The 19,569-nt window shown below is 42.4% G+C and overlaps 1 protein-coding gene across 3 annotated transcripts in view; it reads left to right on the top strand.

Annotated features, from left to right (window-relative positions):
• LOC133652316 (sodium- and chloride-dependent taurine transporter-like) overlaps positions 1-19,569 on the top strand; it is a 72,676-nt gene that overhangs the window by 32,054 nt on the left and 21,053 nt on the right. For all 3 annotated transcript variants that reach the window (XM_062050925.1, XM_062050933.1, XM_062050940.1), the window contains 4 exons: positions 6,037-6,169; positions 13,141-13,275; positions 13,654-13,757; positions 13,913-14,037. In XM_062050925.1, the coding sequence (XP_061906909.1) occupies positions 6,037-6,169; positions 13,141-13,275; positions 13,654-13,757; positions 13,913-14,037 (497 nt within the window). The remainder of the gene's footprint in view (positions 1-6,036; positions 6,170-13,140; positions 13,276-13,653; positions 13,758-13,912; positions 14,038-19,569) is intronic.

Raw genomic sequence — 19,569 nt, 5'->3', positions numbered from 1 at the left:
GGAGAAAGCAGACAGGTCACAACTGGTTTCACCTGAGAGACGTGGAAGACGGGATGGATCTTCAGCTGAGGGGGCAACTTGAGCTTGATAGCAGTTGGGTTGACAATGGCAAGGATTTCATAGGGACCGACAAAACGGGGTGACAGCTTCCTGGAGTCCGTCTTCAAGGGAAGGTCTTTAGAGGACAGCCACACATGTTGGCCTGCCTGGTACTCCGGGGCAGGAGTCCAATGGCGGTCAGCAAAGCGCCGGTTTCTGTCCACTGAGCTGAGTAGGGCAGCCCGCACATCCATCCACACCTTCCGACAACGCCGCAGGTGACTCTGGACTAAAGGAACAGCGATGTCGGCCTCTTCAGCTGGAAAAAGTGGTGGTTGGTAACCCAGAGAACCTTCAAGCGGTGACACACCCGTGGCAGCGGAGGACAGGGAGTTGTGGGAATATTCAATCCATGCAAGGTGGGTGCTCCAGGTGGAGGGATTCTTGGCAGCGACACACCTGAGGGCCACTTCCAGATCCTGATTAGCCCGTTCTGTTTGCCCGTTAGTCTGTGGATGGTAACCCGATGACAAGCTTACGTTGGCTCCAAGGGCATGACAGAAAGTCTTCCATACCAGGGAGATAAATTGGGGTCCCTAGTCCGAAACGATGTCTAGAGGTATGCCATGGAGCCGGAACACAAGGTTCACCATGAGGTCAGCAGTTTCAAGGGCTGAGGGTAGTTTGGGGAGAGCCACAAAATGAACTGCCTTAGAAAATCTGTCCACTATGGTGAGTATTGCTGTATGGCCTTGAGATTCAGTGAGCCCTGTCACAAAGTCCAAAGCAATGTGGGACCATGAGCGACCAGGAACCGGCAAGGGACAGAGGAGACCTGCAGGCGGCTGGTGAGACGATTTTCCACGCGCACACAGTGCAGGCAGATACAAAGGCCCGAGTGTCTGCGGTCATGGTAGGCCACCAGAAGTGTCGCTTGAGAAGGAACAGGGTGCGGTTGATTCCGGGTTGGCATGCAAAGCGAGATGTGTGGGCCCAAAGGAGGATATCAGAGCGGACAGAATCAGGAACAAAAAGTCTTATTAGCTGGGCCATTACCTTTGTCTGCTTGAGTCTGCTGAGCTCTACGAACCAGCGCTCCCATGTCACCGCAGCCACCACACAGGAAGAGGGAACTATAGGGCTAGGACTGGAAGACATTTCAGTAGAGTACTGGCGTGAGAGGGCATCAGGTTTAGTGTTGCGAGAACCTGGACGGTAGGTTAAGGTGAACCGGAACTGACCAAAGAACAGCACCCACCGGGCTTGACGGGAGTTAAGGCGCTTGGCCGATTGAATGTAGGCGAGGTTCTTGTGATCTGTCCATACGATGAACGGGTGTTCTGCCCCCTCCAGCCAATGCCTCCACTCATCCAGGGCGAGCTTGACAGCGCGCAGTTCCCGATTTCCCACGTTGTAATTGCGCTCAGCAGGTTCCAGGCGGTAGGAGAAGAAAGCACAGGGATGAAGTTTTTGGTCATCGGCTGAGCGCTGGGACAGGACGGCCCCTACCCCGGAGTCTGAGGCATCAACCTCCACAATAAACTGTCGAGAAGGATCTGGATGAATGAGGACGGGGCCGTGGTGAAACGTCTCTTCAATTCCCTGAAAGCAGCTCCAGCCTCTGCAGTCCAAGCAAATCGAGTGGATGTGGAAGTCAGCTATGTGAGGGGTGCAGCTACCTGGCTGTAGTTTCTGATGAAACGGCGGTAGAAGTTGGCAAAACCCAAAAATCGCTGGAGCTCTTTCAAAGTAGTAGGTTGAGGCCATTCCTCCACTGCGCGCACCTTCGCAGGGTCTGCTTTCACCTGGCCACTCTCAATTATCAGCCCCAGGAAGGAAGTAGAGGTGACATGGAACTCACACTTCTCAGCTTTGCAGTAGAGCCTATTCTCCAGGAGATGCTGAAGCACCTGCCTGACATGCTCAACATGCGCCTCCGTGTTGCGGGAGAAGATCAGGATGTTCTAGGTACACAAACACACAGCGGTTCAGAAGGTCACAAAGTACATCATTTACAAGGGCTTGAAATACTGCTGGTGAATTAGTTAATTCAAAGAGCATAACAAGATACTCAAAATGTCCAAGTGGGGTCTTAAATGCAGTTGTCCACTCATCACCGGCTCTGATACGGATCAAATGATATGCATTTCGTAGATCTAGCTTGGAGAAAATAGTAGCTCCCTGAAGGGGCTCAAAAGCAAATACAATCAACGGCAATGGATATTTGTTCTTGATAGTAATGTCATTTAATCCACGATAATCAATACAGGGGCGGAGTGATCCATCCTTCTTCATGACAAAGAAGAATCCCGCACCCACTGGGGAGGAGGAGGGATGGATGATGCCAGCTGCCAGGGATTCCTGAATATACTTCTCCATGCTCTCTCTCTCTCAGGACGTGACAGGTTGTATAGGCGACTTGCCGGCAGCGGCGCTCTAGAAATCAGGTTGATGGCACAATCATAGGGCCGGTGAGGTGGAAGTGGCAGGGCACGCTGTTTGCTGAATACCTCTCCGAGATCATGGTAAACAGCAGGAACTCTCGACAGGTCAGGAGACTCGAAAATGACAAGGGAGCTGGCGCTTTCCGATGGAGAAGGGGCAGAGCGCAGGCATTTAGCGAGGCAGTAGGAGCTCCAGCTCACTACCTTACCTGCAGTCCAGTCAATATGGGAGTTGTGGAGCCGTAACCAAGGTTGGCCAAGGACGATGGGTGCAAGAGGTGAGGATATGACATGGAATTGGATGTGCTCGTGATGATTACCGGACACAATGAGGTGGACTCGCACGTTGCGATGGGATACTCGAGCGAGAAGGCTACCCGTGAGGGCGTTGGCTTTCAGAGGAGAGGGTAGAGGCTCAAGGGAGATGCCTGCCTGGGAGACAACAGCTGCATCTATGAAATTCTCATCTGCCCCGGAGTCAACCAGGGCGAGCAACGGCACAGACTGAGAGTGCCACTGAAGAGTGGCGGAGAATTGCATGTGATCCTGGGATTCAGGGGAAGAGACTGTTTGGCTCACCAGAACCCCCACTGCTACTGGTGAACCTTCTTTTGGCCGAATGGGGCAAGATGCACGAAGATGACCAGGTTGTCCACAGTAGAAGCACACCCCCGACCTAATCCGTCGGAGGCGCTCGTCAGTGGAGAGACGGGTCCGCCCTAGTTGCATGGGCTCCTCCCCTGGGGACCCGGAGGGCAGGACTAGGGGTACAGGATGTCGGGGTGCATTTGGCAGAAAATCCCGGTCGGAAAAAGGGCAGTCGACACGGAGGGAACAATCTCGCCCTGCCACTGGGCTCTTTGGTCCGAAATCTTGATGGCGGTGGAAATAGCTTAATCTAGGGAATCAAGCTCCTGCCTTAGTGCGATCTCCCTGCCAATGGTCCGGTTGAGCCCACTCTGGAAGGCGGTGAGCAGCGCTTGGTCATTCCAGCCAGGCGAACTCTCTCGCAGAACTTTGACCTTGGCGGAGTCTCAACAGCTGCCGACTGGCCTGTTGTCCACGAATGGGGTGATCAAAAATCAGCTTGAGCTCAGCGGCGAAGAGCGCAAAGGACTGAGATGCGGGGGAATTCTGTTCATGCAGGGCGTTGCAGTGACTGAGTGGAGGCCCCTCAAGAAGACTGGCAATAAACGCTATCTTGGCTGCCTCATGGACATAGTGGGTTGGCTGAGCCTTAAAGATGAGATTAACTTGGGTGAGGAACTCACGGCAGGTGTTGGGGTTGCCAGAATATTTTGCAGGAGGTGGAAGATGAGGCTCAACTGCTGGGACAACTGGTGCTGAGGGAGGGGCGGCGCCATCGGCTTGAAGTGGTTCTGCTGGTGGAGCAGCACAGAGGGTATCTAAGTTTAGTGGTAATCTTGGATACCTCTTCCACAAGGGTCTGAATGAGTTGTTGGTGATCTCCCAGATGCCGGCTTTGGTTGCTGATGACCTCCTTGACCTTTTCCAAGTCTGCTGGGTCCATTCGGGCCAGATCGTTTTGTCACGATTTAACAAGCTGGCGGACCCAAAAGCAGACGAGAGGCAGATTCAAAGTCCAAAGGGTTTAATTTAGGCAAACGAGGGATGAGGAAAAGGCGTTGTTGGCTGGAGTGGAGGTGTCTGGCAGGCAGGCAGGCTTAGAGGAGGTAGGCACTGGAGTCAGAGGAAAACAATGGTGAGTCGAGGAACAAGATACCAGGAGCAAAAGGCACAAACAAAAGATCATCAAAATACTACTAGAACTGGCGCGAAGCGTTACCACTTGGAGAGCTGTGAAACGATCTGGCAGCGTCGTGTGAGGAGACCAGGGCTTTTGTGAAGTGGAGGTGATTAGCTGATGGCAGGCAGGTGAGTGAGCTGATCAGCACCAGGTGTGCCAGACTGGGAAGCCAGGAACCCAAACTCCACCCACACATGACCACACCCAGACAGACAAGACAGACACACAAGACACTGCAGGGACTGACACTACACGTGTCTTAACTCACACTTGTTAACGTATTTTACATTGAACCAAATAACATATAACATTTGAAATACTTGAAACGGTGACATTTTTTGTGCCCTATTACCATTTTAACTACCATACTTTCTATAGCAATTTTAAGGCTACAGATTATTCTGTAGCTTGATTTTTTTTTAATGTGAATTCATTAAAAAATAATTGTAAAAAACAGTATTTGACACGCTATTAAAGGATTAGACTTATTAAATGGCTTTTGAATGACCTTTAATAGCAATAAATAGCTTTTGGAAATTAGCTATCTTACCTGACGCACTGCCATTTTGGGGAAAGCCATATCCTGGGATAGTCACATGATGTGTTACATGACAAGCACTCCATTTGTGACTTATATTTCACATTCCATTGTATGATGCAATCCGCACTTTTTATGTAGTCGTTCAGATGACCAAAAACCTTTGTGACTTCTATGTATGGGTAATTCTGAATGGAATGTATTTGGAGGTGGTGCGCATGAGCACAAACCTTAGCGTCACATGTGGAACCTTGTGTTTGCGGAAGAAAACATGACTCTGATTTGTTTTCATGTCAGTCCTGGTGCAATTTCAGTGAGTTTGTACAACCAAAGCCAATATTCATTATTTCATGTAGGAAATTGAACTAAATAAATATTTCATATCACGGTTACTGTCAGCAAAATGAACACAGTAATTTTTATATACACTAAACTATTCTAATCAAGTTTAATTTTTCAATAAATAACACACACACACAATATAATTTTAATTGGCAGAAGGAGAAACACAATTGATTATCTCAGTTGTTTCGAGACCAATTTGTTTATATTGTGGTATGATGTTTGTAATGGGGAAAGACGTTAATGTCTCTTATATTCATGTTAGTGTTTAGGCTAGCTATCAATTGCGGTTTGAGGAAATATGTATTGTGTCTTTTATTCATGTTAGCATTTAGGGTTGCTAAGGATTAGCATGCTAGCTGCTTCTCCAGGAATGTATCTTATCTCTTATCTTTATACCGGTAATCGTTAAAGGGATCTTGGAAGAGGGGCATGATTTTAGTTATGGTTGTTTGCTTTTTGCGATGTCTGTGTCAAAGAGCGTGTGGGTGAGAAGGCAGAGTGGTGGGACATTGACATAAGTCGTCCGTATGTATAGTCACTTCAAAACATATTTTTTCTGCTACTACGTACAGCATTAACTTTCTGGGTTGGTTTTCAAAAAAATCTGAATTGTACTGTTCAGTGACATGAAAAAATCTTTATACACATCACAACAAAATCTAAATTTAACTGCAGTGTGAAGATAAATGGGGTAAATGGGTTATACTTGTATAGTGCTTTTCTACCTTCAAGTTACTCGAAGCGCTTTGACACTATTTCCACACTCACCCATTCATACACATTTGCACACACATTCAAACATTGATAGCAGGAGCTGCCATGCAAGGCCCTAATCACAACATAGCTTAAGATGCACACTGGCTCACACACTAACACCAACCTTGTCCCCCCTCCTCCCGCAGGCACAAAGTGTTGGGCATCTCCAACGGCATCGACGAGATCGGCTCCATCAAGTGGGACTTGGCTCTGTGTTTGCTGCTAGTCTGGGTCGTCTGCTTTTTCTGCATCTGGAAGGGCGTCAAGTCCACTGGAAAGGTTAGCCGTCTTCCTAAAGTATTTTTTCTTACGATTTTACGGAGTTTTCTAACCGTGACAGCTTCAAACACTTCTTTAACCTGACAAGGTTAACATGAGAGGCGATAAAGTTTCAATAAAGTCAAGCACTGTTGGGCCCTGATTAGTGAATCAATTAACTGAAGTTGTGTTAGTGCCGCAAACCCTCAGAAAACTTCTGTTTCTATTGAGCTCATGAACAGCTTCTCTAGGGGCAAAGTGTTAAAGACAACCCTTTAATTTTTACTATAATCACCCTAACCCTGAGGCTAGATGCGCTCCAGTCTTCTGAGCCATATTTCATGGATCCAAGCAGCATGGTCACCAGGGATGAGTGTCTTTTAATATGAACCAATACGGTACCTGGGATTCGATACTGGTACTAAAAAATATAAATTTTCGGTACATTGTGTGTGTAATCATACTTGTCAACTAAGGCTGAAACGACGCGTCGACGTAGTCGACGTCATCGGTTACGTAAATACGTCGACGCCGTTTTTGTGCGTCGACGCGTCGCATATTTACGTCACACTACCGTCATGGCGGACCGCAAAGCAGACGATCAAAGCAGACGATGTGAGCGGTGCGAGCGAGGGGGGAAAAGCATGCCAAAAGTGGTCAAAAGTGTGGGAGTATTTCAATAAACGGCCTAATAATGTTGTTGTATGCACACTGTGTCGAGCGGAAATGGCATATCATAGCAGCACAACGGCTATGAACGAACATTTGAAAAGAAAACCATCAACTAGTCAATCGTCCGCGCGAGCATACGTTGTCATCATTACACAAAAACATGAATGTGTCATTTGTATCTGCTAGGGGTGTAACGGTACGTGTTTTGTATTGAACCGTTTCGGTACGGGGCTTTCGGTTCGGCACGGGGGTGTACCGAACGAGTTTCTAAGCTAAGGCTAACTTTAGCTGCTAAAGTCTTAACAAGCTGCTTGGCTCCTCTGCCTCTGTCTCAGCACGCAGCATTGTCCCACCCACACAACCATCTGATTGGTACACACGCAGCATTGTCCCACCCACACAACCATCTGATTGGTACACACGAAGCATTATCAGCCAATCAGCAGTGTGTATTCAGAGCGCATGTAGTCAGCGCTTCAGCGTGGAGCAGATAGGTGTTTAGCAGGTGAGCATCAGGCAGCGGACTTTCCCCAAATGATAATAAACACCTCCCAGTCAACTACTAGTAACATCACTATGAGCCCGTTGACCTTCTAGAAATATAAACTGCAGCTCAGCTCACTCGCAGTCCTGGCTTTAGGTGAAGGCTAATTACCTCTCAGTTCCAGCCACATCGACCCCTTCTGAGCGCCTATTTTCAGCTGCTGGGAATATTGTAAACAAGAAAAGAACCAAACATGTACACATGCTAACCTTTCTTCATTACAACTGTTAGTCACTCACTGGAATGAGTAGAATTGGTTATTGTGTACTGTGTTGGACTGGATGTTTATTTTGCACATTTTAAAAGCAATACTTAATGTTTACAGTGCTCCAGAATATTTAGATTGGCACTTTTTTGTATTGGATGTTTATCTTTATTCTTGCACATTTGAGCAAATAAGCAATACTTTCACTTTTGTTGAAATGTTTACACTGTTGTTACAGAATATTTCGTTTAGCACTTTTTTGTATTGGATGTTTATCTTTATTTTTGCACATTTTAAAGCAAAATAAGCAATACTTTTACTTTTGAAATGCTTATACTATTGCAGAATATTAAGATTTGCACTGGATGTTGACTTTTATATTTGCACATTAAAAAGCAAATAAGCTACTTTTAATTTTGTTAAATGTTAAAAGTTTTAAATGTTTACATTGTTACAGAATATTTAGTCATGTTGTTGTCAATGTTGACTGAGTGGCCATACTTCTTTTTTTTTGTAAATAAAAGCTATGCCTTTTGAAAAAACGGGCCTACATTTATTTTTTCATCTTCATTTTGAATAAAAAAATAATCGATAAAAGGAAAAATAATCTATAGATTAATCGAAAAAATAATAATATATAGATTAACCGATTAATCGAACAAATAATCTATAGATTAATCGATAGAAAAATAATCGTTAGCTGCAGCCTTATTGTCAACCCTCCCGATTTTCCCGGGAGAGTCTCGATGTTCAGTTCTCGTCCCGAAAATCCCCCAGGGCCACCATTCTCATAATTGTTCTACCGATTTACACCCAGACTACAACAATATTGATACACCATCCTTTACTGGGTGCCAGTTCCGCCCAAACAATAACAAAAACAAAACAATAATAACGATTATATTCATATGAATGAATCTGAGTTAAAATACAGACAAGTCATACAATATTATCATTTTAATCATTTCAACAACCTCCTTGGCCCCTTTTGAAAAAATGGTTTGGTCCACACCAATGTTCCCTCTAAGGTGCGTGACTGCGCAATTGTGCACTGCTCACTTGTCCTCCACGAACAGAAAATCTATGCAGCGCACAAAATCCAATCCATCTTAAACTCTAAACAAAATAATCACAACAAATTATTCTGTACTATTTTCAACAAGTGGTCACAACAGATTAAACAATGACAACATCAGCCAACAAGCTGTAAGTGAAGTGAATCATATTTATATAGCGCTTTTTCTCTAGTGGCTCAAAGCGCTTTCCATAGTGAAACCCAATATCTAAGTTACATTTAAACCAGTGTGGGTGGCACTGGGAGCAGGTGGGTAAAGTGTCTTGCCCAAGGACACAACGGCAGTGACTAGGATGGCGGAAGCGGGGATCGAACCTGGAACCCTCAAGTTGCTGGCACGGCCACTCTACCAACCGAGCTATACCGCCCCTTCACCTCCTTCACCGTAAGGAGGTGAAGGAGGTGGTCTGCATCAACAATCATTTTATTGAGCAAAACTGATTACTGTTGGCCGTAACCAGGGGCGCCGCTAGGGATTTTGGGCCCCATGAAAAGAATCTTTACAGGGCCCCCAACACAGCGGCAACATTGTTTGATGCTATTTTACATACAATTATGCATTTTAATTGTATTTTTGACTATCATTACCATATTTTTGAAGGAAGAACAGCATCACAGTTGACATGTACAGTAGGGGAAGAACTGAGCACTCTGAATACAATGGAATTCATTTTGAGTCATTTATTTGCTGCACCACTGATTCTTAAATTGGAAATAAACTCTTCCATGAAAAAATAGCAATTATAATCAGTGGAGAGAAAAAAATCTCAGCAAAAACAAAAACGCCATCAGAATACAACATGGCCATATATGATTTCTCATAATTTAAGTAGAACTTAATATATGAAAGAATGGTAAATATATATATAATATAACGTTGCAGACTGAGTCAAGCTTCCTTTTGCAACTTTTCAATCACTGGTCCTTGCTCAACTTTTCACAGCTGCTCACCTCATTCCTCATGTGGGGGCACTGGGGCTGATTCAGGGGCAGGGGGAGTTGGGAGCTGACAGACAGCTGCTGCAGCTGCAGCTGCAGCTGCAGCTGCTGCTGCTGCTGGTGCACTTGACTCTGTTCAGAATGAGGCATCATTTTGACAGAGGGGAGATCAACTATTATTGAATAAGAACAGCTTGATAAATGTTTGACTGGGTTGATTATTTAACTAATATAGCAGTAAAATGTAAAAATCCAGAGTTTTCTTGAGCTAACATGGTGAGAAAAGTGAGCTAGCTTATTACCACAGAAAGGGACAAAGTACTTTCCACCACAACTAACAAACCCACCTTTTTTTTGGAAAAATTGGGTGACATTGTCGACCCTTCAACTCCTTCTCCTCTCTTATTTTCTTTTCCTTTCTTTTTTGGCTGCCTGATTTTTGAGGAATACTGCTGTCTCCTCCGCTTTGCCCGCTGTGGCGCTGTCTGTGACAAATCGCGGTGCTCTACCTGCAGCTCATCCAGTCGGACTGAACCATTTTACGTAAATAGAGGGGGGGGAGGGGAGGGAGAGCCCTGCAGGTGTTGATGCTTCCAAAACAAATAAAGGTATTGTTACCAGGACATGGAAAATAAAACATGTGTGATTATATGTTAGTTAATAACTTAGTGTCATTATTTTTTTCTGTATTATAATGTCATCATCATTAGGGGCCTCTCTGGGCCCCCCTCCATCGTGGGCCCCTGGAATCCGTCTCCTTTACCCCCCTTTTCGGCGCCCCTGGCCGTAACTACACCAAAACAACATCAGCAACAAAACTACTATATAACAAAACCGGTCACTTCCTGTCGTAATCACACCAAAACAAACTATATGTCGTATTGACAGTAGCCGCTCCCTTTCATTTGCGTCAAAAGACCCACCCACATTCGGCTCAGCCAGTGATGCGTTCATGGCCACAAAAACAGTCAGATAACTCTTCTGTAATATGACATATATAGCTTCTACTCAGTAATTAATAATTATATATACTGAGTAATTATTAACATTATTAATAATAATTACAGAGTAACTGAGAATAACAACCTTTGTTAGATGCTCATCATTTATAATTAGGAGCATCTGACGAAGGTCAGTTACGATATCATTGTGTTTAATGTAGTCATGTAAATTGTGTTATTAGTATATACATTTAATAGCCTAAGTACAACAAAGTTAAGCATTAAAAGAGTTGTTATTTGTTTTCATAGCAATATAAAGTAAACAACACCATAATAGCTGACAACAACGAAGTAAAAAAGACTATATAGAATTTTGGATGGTTTAAAATATTGTTTTGTCTGGGAAAGTGAAGCTCTCCTCCTTGAGCTATGGTGCTAAGAAAGCCATTTACATTTAGTCAAAGAATAGGTTAGTTCTCCATCAGTTTTTCCATGAAACATAGCAATCTTATGTTTACGATATATATAATGGAACAATAAACCTTAGTGCTCTGCTGCACCAGAATCAGCAGTGGCTGCTTCATCTGAGTTTGACCCCACAGCAAACACTCACTCCCAGCAGTCCAATGATGCCTTTTATAATGAGTGAGTGATGTAGTGATGGGAATGATGTAAACAGTTGTAACACTAGCAGTGACTAAGACATTATTCAACACCTTGGCTATTTCAATTATCCATCCATCCATCCATCCATTTTCTACCGCTTATCCCTTTAAACTTTAATTCAAATTAGATTAGCCTCGTTGTTGTTTTTATTATTTGTTTTATAACAACATATTTCATGTGCTCTTTGTTTTACTTGCACATGTATTTGGAATCAGAGGTGTAATAATGAAATGAGAATAAGACAAATAATAATACATCATTTACATAATATTACTGACTTGTTAAGTGGTTAGTCGTAAAAAAGGAAACCAATTGGGTGTATTACACAAGGCACCGTCAAGAACACTGAAAAACAAGAACATTGAAGTTGGCAATTAGTGGGGTAGAGGTGCCCACACCGATATTCTATCAGGGGGACCATCATTCTTAGCAACTGCCCTGAGGCAATGTATGACTTTTTGTGTTATTTATTTTTTGTTAGTTCATATTGAACTATCACCACTATCCACCATTTGCAAGGGTACTGTGGAAAAATTTGTTATTTTACTTTGTTACTGTGGACTGTTATTTTGTTTGTCAAATAAATGAAAATTGTGCAATTCAAGTATTTTTTTAATATATATATATATATATATATTGTCCAGGGTGTACCCCGCCTTCCGCCCGATTGTAGCTGAGATAGGCTCCAGCGCCCCCCGCGACCCCGAAGGGAATAAGCGGTAGAAGATGGATGGATGGATGGATAATTGAAATAGCCAAGGTGTTGAATAATGTCTATATACACATATATATATATATATATATATATATATATATATATATATATATATATATATATATATATATATATATATATATATATATATATATATATATATATATATATAAATACATACATATACATACACATATGTATATATATATATATATATATATATATATATATATATATATATATATATATATATATATATATATATATATACATACACATAATCTATCTATCTATCTATCTATCTATCTATCTATCTATCTATCTATCTATCTATCTATCTATCTATCTATCTATCTATCTATCTATCTATCTATGTATCTATGTATGTATGTATGTATGTATGTATGTATGTATGTATGTATGTATGTATGTATGTATGTATATGACAACCCCCTTTTGGATATCGCTCCAATTCTGAGGTCTCCAGGTTGGCAAGTATGACGTTAATAAATGTTAACTGTTTAAGAGTAACATTTAATTTTTTAATGTAACATTAGAAATTAGCTGATAATGATTGTGCTGTACAGTGTGTACATCTTGTTTTCTTATTACATTGCAAGTATAGTATTAGTAGAATTTGCATGCAGATGCAATACCAAGACATTAGATGGCAGTCATGTATAGAATCCGTGTGTTGCCGTATTTAGGAAGTAGTCCTTGCTATAAAGATACATTTGCCAGTCGAGTCTTATGTTCTTAATTGTAGTTTTTATTATTACATTTGGTTGTGTTGAAATCGCCATGTAAAATGTCTCAGGCTAATCAGCAGCATGTAGTGTATACGGCATATCCAATGTAGATTTTCATCAAGCTGGCACATTTTGGAAAAGTGGAGCCTTACTTTCCAGTCAAGCCTTTTCTATCAGGCATACTTGCTTGGTTGGCATTCAAAATTGCAAAATTATCCAGAGGCAGTTTGGCTGAGTCCTCTCTGAGAGATTGTTTCCTCTCAAAGTGTTTGAGCTGGTATTAAATCTGCAACCGGACATGACGTCACCAGCAACAAAGGTTTTGAAATATGGCACTGTTAGATTTTACGTGAATTTATACCCAGTGGTACCGACAGAATTCGTTAGGTACCCATGAAACTACCAAATTTAGTACCCATCCGTAATGGTCGCTCCATGTTGTAAAGCCGCACATGAACAATGTCTACTGGGCTTCATGTCCCGTAGGTGGTCTACATCACCGCCACGTTCCCGTTCGTCATGCTCATCGTCCTGTTGATTCGTGGCGTGACCCTGCCTGGTGCCAGTGAGGGCATCAAGTTTTATCTGTACCCTGACCTCACTCGCCTGAAGGACCCAGAGGTACGTGTTATGAGTGACCGTCACAATTCATGGTCACCACAATTATTACATACGTCTAACTTGTGTGCTATTGTGTTCTTAGCTGTTGTATAGCTGCTAGCTCCTTGTAGCTTACAGCCTACCATGTTTACCTTTTGTAAATGATTAAAATAAAATAAAAGACCAACCTTGTGTGCTTATTGGAGGACATTTAGGTGTTAACTGGCTGTCCAGCTTTGCACAAGTAAACATGATCCAGCATTTCATATAATATAAGATTTTTGCTGATATCGGACTAATATTCAATACAAATATCGGATTGCGACACCTCATCTTGAGACCATCCAGTTTAGGGTCCATCATCAGCTGCCCTCAGCGTCTGTGTCCTGTACCAAACAGGTGTGGATCGACGCAGGAACCCAGATCTTCTTCTCCTACGCCATCTGTTTGGGCGCCATGACGTCTTTGGGGAGTTACAACAAGTACAAATACAACTGTTACAGGTGAGGCCTCAGTGTCTGCGGGGAGGGCGGCGGGCGGGACGGGGGATGAGGGTTGAGGGTTGAGGGTTGGGGGTGGCGTAAGGGGAGAAGACGGGGATGAAGGGATCCTTGTGTGTTCATTAACAACTCCTCCTCATGACATATGTGTGATATAGGGACTGTTTGCTGCTGGGAGCCCTCAACAGTGGTACCAGTTTTGTGTCTGGCTTCGCAATATTTTCCGTCCTGGGCTTCATGGCACAAGAGCAAGGGGTGGACATTGCTGATGTGGCAGAGTCAGGTACGAGGGTTCTGAAAAGGTGGCAGTGATGGTGGGTGCTGCCTCCTGGTTAAACGAAAATAAATTTAAAATAAATTAAAAAAACCTAGCAGATTCCAAAGAAAAACAGCAACGAAACTGAAAAGAGAATCAGCTCCGACATTTGGACCCAAATTGTTGAGCACAAATGAGAGCATCAGCATTATGGACGTTTGGGCAATCAAACACTCTGTGACAAGAGCAGAACGTGACATCACCAAGATGTTAGACGAAGGACTCTTGGAGGATGAAAAGCCACAGTGTGTGGGGGCATATACGTAGAACATGCTAGACTAGAGAGGTCATCTTGTGCCAGCAACAAGCTAACACAGCTTTTTCTCCTTAAGACGGTGGTCACAGTTGTTGTTTTCCTGCCAGTGGCTTCGTTTAGATAAAGTCAAATGTCAGTGGAAGGACTATGTTTTGTTTTTTATAGACGTCTAGTGTCTCTGGTCAGTGCACACTGTGTTTGTGAAGAGCCCACTTTGTTTTGGATTGCATTTGCACTAAGATCAGTAATTTCTTCAGTTTTATGCAAAACATTTTAAAACCGCAGAGGGTTGCTGGGTTGTGATTGTGTTGCTATAATAATTGCTCACCCAGTACTAGAAGAACATGAGCTAAATGTAACTGATTTTATAACAACAGAGGACAATTAAACGCCCTTAATTGGGGCACATTTAAAACAAGTGAATAATAATTTAATAAAACACACGTGTAAACAAACCTGACCTAACTTGATAGCTATCACTTAGCCGTATCGTTTGTCTTGCACTAAAACTCACTGAACAAGCAGCGTTTGCTCTTACAATATGAACATTTCTACATCTACTGTCAGCATCAAAGTATTCCCTTTAGTTTGAGACCAACATCATAGACTTCGTAAATGATCGCATAGATTTTTGAGCAACATGGCCCAGGATTTATTTAAGAAGTTAAAGTTGTGTCCTTCGGATATAAGGAAACTCAGCGTAGTTCACAATAAGACACAACACAGACAAAACATCTTGTCAATGGCCTTGTTTCCATGGATACCAATGACTATCGACCGTATATATTAAAGCATGCTCCCCCTTTGATGCACTTCGCTATGAAGCACGTTCATTAAAATGCTAAAATCACAGCTGTGAGCGTAACCCAAGACCATATACAGCCAAAGCCGTCTATAGTGTGTCAGCAACCACTCAGTGAGAACAGCATTATAGGCACCTTGGGCGCCATTTTGTGTCAGGCTTTGCTATGGTTGGAACCATGACAAATTTGATGAGACTTAAGTATGATGATTCGTTGAGATGGCGAGAGTAAAGAGCTGCTGCTTGTGGATTTGTTGAAAGTTGGAGGACAAATGTGCTCGTTGGCGGTGCTTGTATAGTACATCCGCAGAGGTGTGAAGTAACACACTATATTAACTTCAGTTACTTGTTGTATGGTTTGTAAGGCTGTGAATCTTCGGCCACCATACAATTAGATTTGATTTGATTCTTCGGGGTAATGATTCGGTTAAGAATCAATTCTCGATTCAAAACGATTCTCGATTCAACATCAATACTGTTTCAATAACATTGGGTGCCACTTGTATGATTAACTACTTTCCTTCATAAAGTAGGTAACAGCTTTGTTAAAGTTATACATTACTTAAAAGAAACTTGGTTTTGTTTAATAATATTCTACCCAAACATTTAATAAAGTAAAATACAAATAAGGCCACAATAGTCCTGAGTTCAATCCCGGGCTCGGGATCTTTCTATGTGGAGTTTGCATGTTCTCCCCGTGACTGCGTGGGTTCCCTCCAGGTACTCCGGCTTCCTCCCACCTCCAAAAACATGCACCTGGGGATAGGTTGATTGGCAACACAAAAAAATTGGCCCTAGTGTGTGGATGTGAGTGTGAATGTTGTCTGTCTATCTGTGTTGGCCCTGTGATGAGGTGGCGACTTGTCCAGGGTGTACCCCGCCTTCCGCCCGAATGCAGCTGAGATAGGCTCCAGCACCCCCCCGCCCCGACCCCAAAAGGGACAAGCGGTAGAACATGGATGGAAGGGAGACGTATCTAACACTTCTCTTTTCTAAAGTAAATCTGTACAGCAGATATGGGCATCTACATCAATAATATGAGTTGCCTGAGTGGATGGACAGGACAGATTAAAAAATATATATATGTAGATATCTATTTTTTTCAAACTTGATTTTTAATTGATTAAGAATCATTACAAATTAAGAATTGTTCAAGTAGCAATCGCAATTCATTCAAAAAATTATTTTTATTTTGACACCCTTTATTGATGGTACTTGTTAGAGTAGTTTTATCGCAACATACTTTTTACCTTTACAGTGGAACCTCGATCTACGTACTTAATTGGTTCTTCAACGTGTTTCGCCAACCAAAACCTTCGAATAGTGAAGCATAGTTCCCCATAAGAATCAATGTAAACATGAGTAATTGGTTCTAGCTTCGACAAAAGTCAGTTTTAGTAAAAAACTGCATGCTTTGAAAACACTTGCATATGTAAAGGGAACATAATTGTACCTTGTGAATATGTTTGGCATTGTTGAACACTGGGAGTTTCCAAGTAATAAACAAACTGTGGCTTCACGCAGGTAGCGTTAACACAAACTTGCACTGTGAGGCAATTATTCATCAACTTTTGTCCTGGTAGGGCCTTCTCCTTCGCTGTAATAAAGGTATGCTGTGGCATCTTTTTCGGCCTAGTCACAATTAAAAACTTGCTAAGGTCCCCTTCGTGGATAAAATCCTCAGTGAAAGTGCTGCAAGCTGGAAGCTAACTACGTAGCAAAAATGCCAGCTTAGTGGTTGTCCAGCAACCTGAAGCGATACAGCAGCACTGTGTCAGTTTGGACACATTTAAAGCGTTTCTGATCAGACAAAGTGGTCTCTGAGACAGGCTGACACAGCTCTGCGGCGCAAGGTATGACAATTGTAGAAATACACTTGTGAGAAGTGCCGGTAGCCTCGAAACTCTTTAAAATGGCCACCCCAGTGTGTACGGCATATAAATAGGACACGACGTAGTGGGACCCGCCTCTTCAAAAGGGCTGCCCCCATAGGACTTCCAGCGTCTCACAAAATGAATGAATGAATGAAAAAAAGAATTAAACGTTCATATGCTGAGACATGGTTCGCACACAGAGGCATATTAGGCGCGATGTAAACGTTCGCACAAAAGGAAGAAATATAGATCATCCATCCATCCATTTTCTACCCCTTGTCCCTTTCGGGGCCACGGGGGGTGCTAGAGTCTTCCTCAGCTGCATCCAGGTGGAAGGCGGTGTACACCCTGGATAAGTCACCACCTCATCGCAGGGCCAACACAGACAGACAACATTCACACCCACATTTACACAATTTAGTGTTGCCAATCAACCTAACCTTTGGAGGTGGGAGGAAGCCGGAGTACCCGGAGGGAACCCACGCAGTCACGGGGAGAACATGCAAACTCCACACAGAAAAGAAAGACCCTGAGCCCAGGGATCGAACCCGGTACCTTCTTATTGTGAAGCACAAGCAGTCTATAAAAGACAATATTTTAAGTTAATCAATTTGGCTGAAATAAAAAAAGTAATCATTACTTAATAATTAATTAAACTTGAATATTATGGAGGAAAACAAAAGAAAACAATATATATATTGCAGCCAGTTTAGCCTAAAATGAGTAAACATTTAAATAATAACATTGGCTGCATGATACAGACTTATAAACAGTACTTTCCTTTGCGGGGGAAATTTATGTGGCCGCTAGCACTGGTTTGACAGTACTCCCAATACTCTACATGCGTATCTCCATGGAAACACTGCCAGCATCAAAATGCTTGTTCTTGTCCATGCAGTATATTACAGTAGTAGTGGACTTCCTATGTCAGAAATCTGTCTACCACTGTGTTGTTCCAAGTACTTTGAGGGTCCACTCTGCCAAGTAGATTTGACTGCTGTGTAAGGTACTGGCTGCATGCTGGGTACCACATACTTGCTGGTTGTTGAAGTAGTGACATCACAGCCCCAGTGGCTGCAGGGGCTTGTCGAGGTTGAAGTCAAGGCTGTGTTTGGTTGGATACTTCGTCATAATCTGCAACAACGAAAACAGGACCGCATTGACACATCCTGCTGTTGTGCTGTTTTTGGCTGCTTCCTTTTGTTTTCTTGACTTCTGCTTTACAGTTGCCAATGCAGTGTGATGTCAATCAAACTCCCAGTTTGCATTCAATGCTGTTTCACAAAAGTCATGTTGGTGCCCTCATAGGACTTTGCATCTCTGACCGACGACCTCGCTCAGGAGTGCAAAAGTCCTAACTTCATTTTTGATTCAGCTTGCTGGTGGATCTGAAGCTGAATTTCTTTACCCAAAACTCACATACATCGTCTTTAGCGTCTTTTACATTTACAATCCACTTTACACTGCAGGATTCACACAACTCTGCAATACATAGTACACATACTGACCGGTCACTTTAATCTAATGAGATCCAATAGAAACATTCAGCCTTCACAAAGATAAGAATGCTGACTTTTGATTGACACTATCAAGAGGGGTATGCATATGTTATTGTTGTGTACTTCACCAGATTGACAGCTGTTTCATATTACACACATACACAAATGCATGTTATACATTAAAAAAATACATAATTTATATACACAGCAAATTCACAGTTCAGCATTTACTGACCTGCATATTCACACACGTGTGTCCCTGCTTTAAATTGTAAATCTTTTTTTTAGAAAGTAATTTGAGGGTGCTATCTGCAGGGGGAAAAGTGAATCCACCACAGGGTGCTGTCCCACAAATCAATTAATTTAACATCTTGCAGCAGGAAGATTCTTTGACAAGATGTGATGTTGTGTAACTGCACTTTTTTGCAAATACAGTGGAACCTCGATTTACGAACTTAATTGTTTCTTGAACATGGCTTGTAAATCAAAAAGTTCATACATTGAAGCATACTTTCTCATAAGAAACAATGTAAACATGAATGATTGCTTCTAGCCCCGACTAGGGCTGGACAATTGATCAAATTTTGATTTCGATTTCGATTAATACAAGTAAAACGTGCATGCAAAATCTGAAGCTTGTGACGGTGAAACAGATGAGTAGCGAATTAATGAAAACAGAGCACGTCTATTAGAAATTTGGGATGTCACCATGGTTGTTATTTATTTGACATAGCGATAGTATGCATAATCAATATTTACTAAACCAAACAAAAAAAGTAAAGTCAATGGATTTCCACATTTATGTAAACGTGGACGAGCTGTGAATCTTTGGGCTCCACACAATTCGATTCTTGGGGGTAACAATGCAATTCATAATCTATTCTCTATTCTAAACAATTCTCGATTTAAAATCCGTACCTTTTTAATAACATTGGATGCCAGTTCGATGATTAACTACATTCCTCCTTAAAATAGATAAACAGCGATGATCAATTTCCATATTACTTAAAAGGAAACTGGTTTTGTTTAATTAAATGCTTCCCAAACATTTAATACATTCAAATACTA

Source organism: Entelurus aequoreus, linkage group LG01 (assembly GCF_033978785.1).
Source record: "Entelurus aequoreus isolate RoL-2023_Sb linkage group LG01, RoL_Eaeq_v1.1, whole genome shotgun sequence".
Lineage (NCBI taxonomy): Eukaryota > Metazoa > Chordata > Actinopteri > Syngnathiformes > Syngnathidae > Entelurus > Entelurus aequoreus.
The sequence above is the reverse complement of the archived record's forward strand: the minus strand, read 5'-3'. Positions and strand labels throughout refer to the sequence as shown.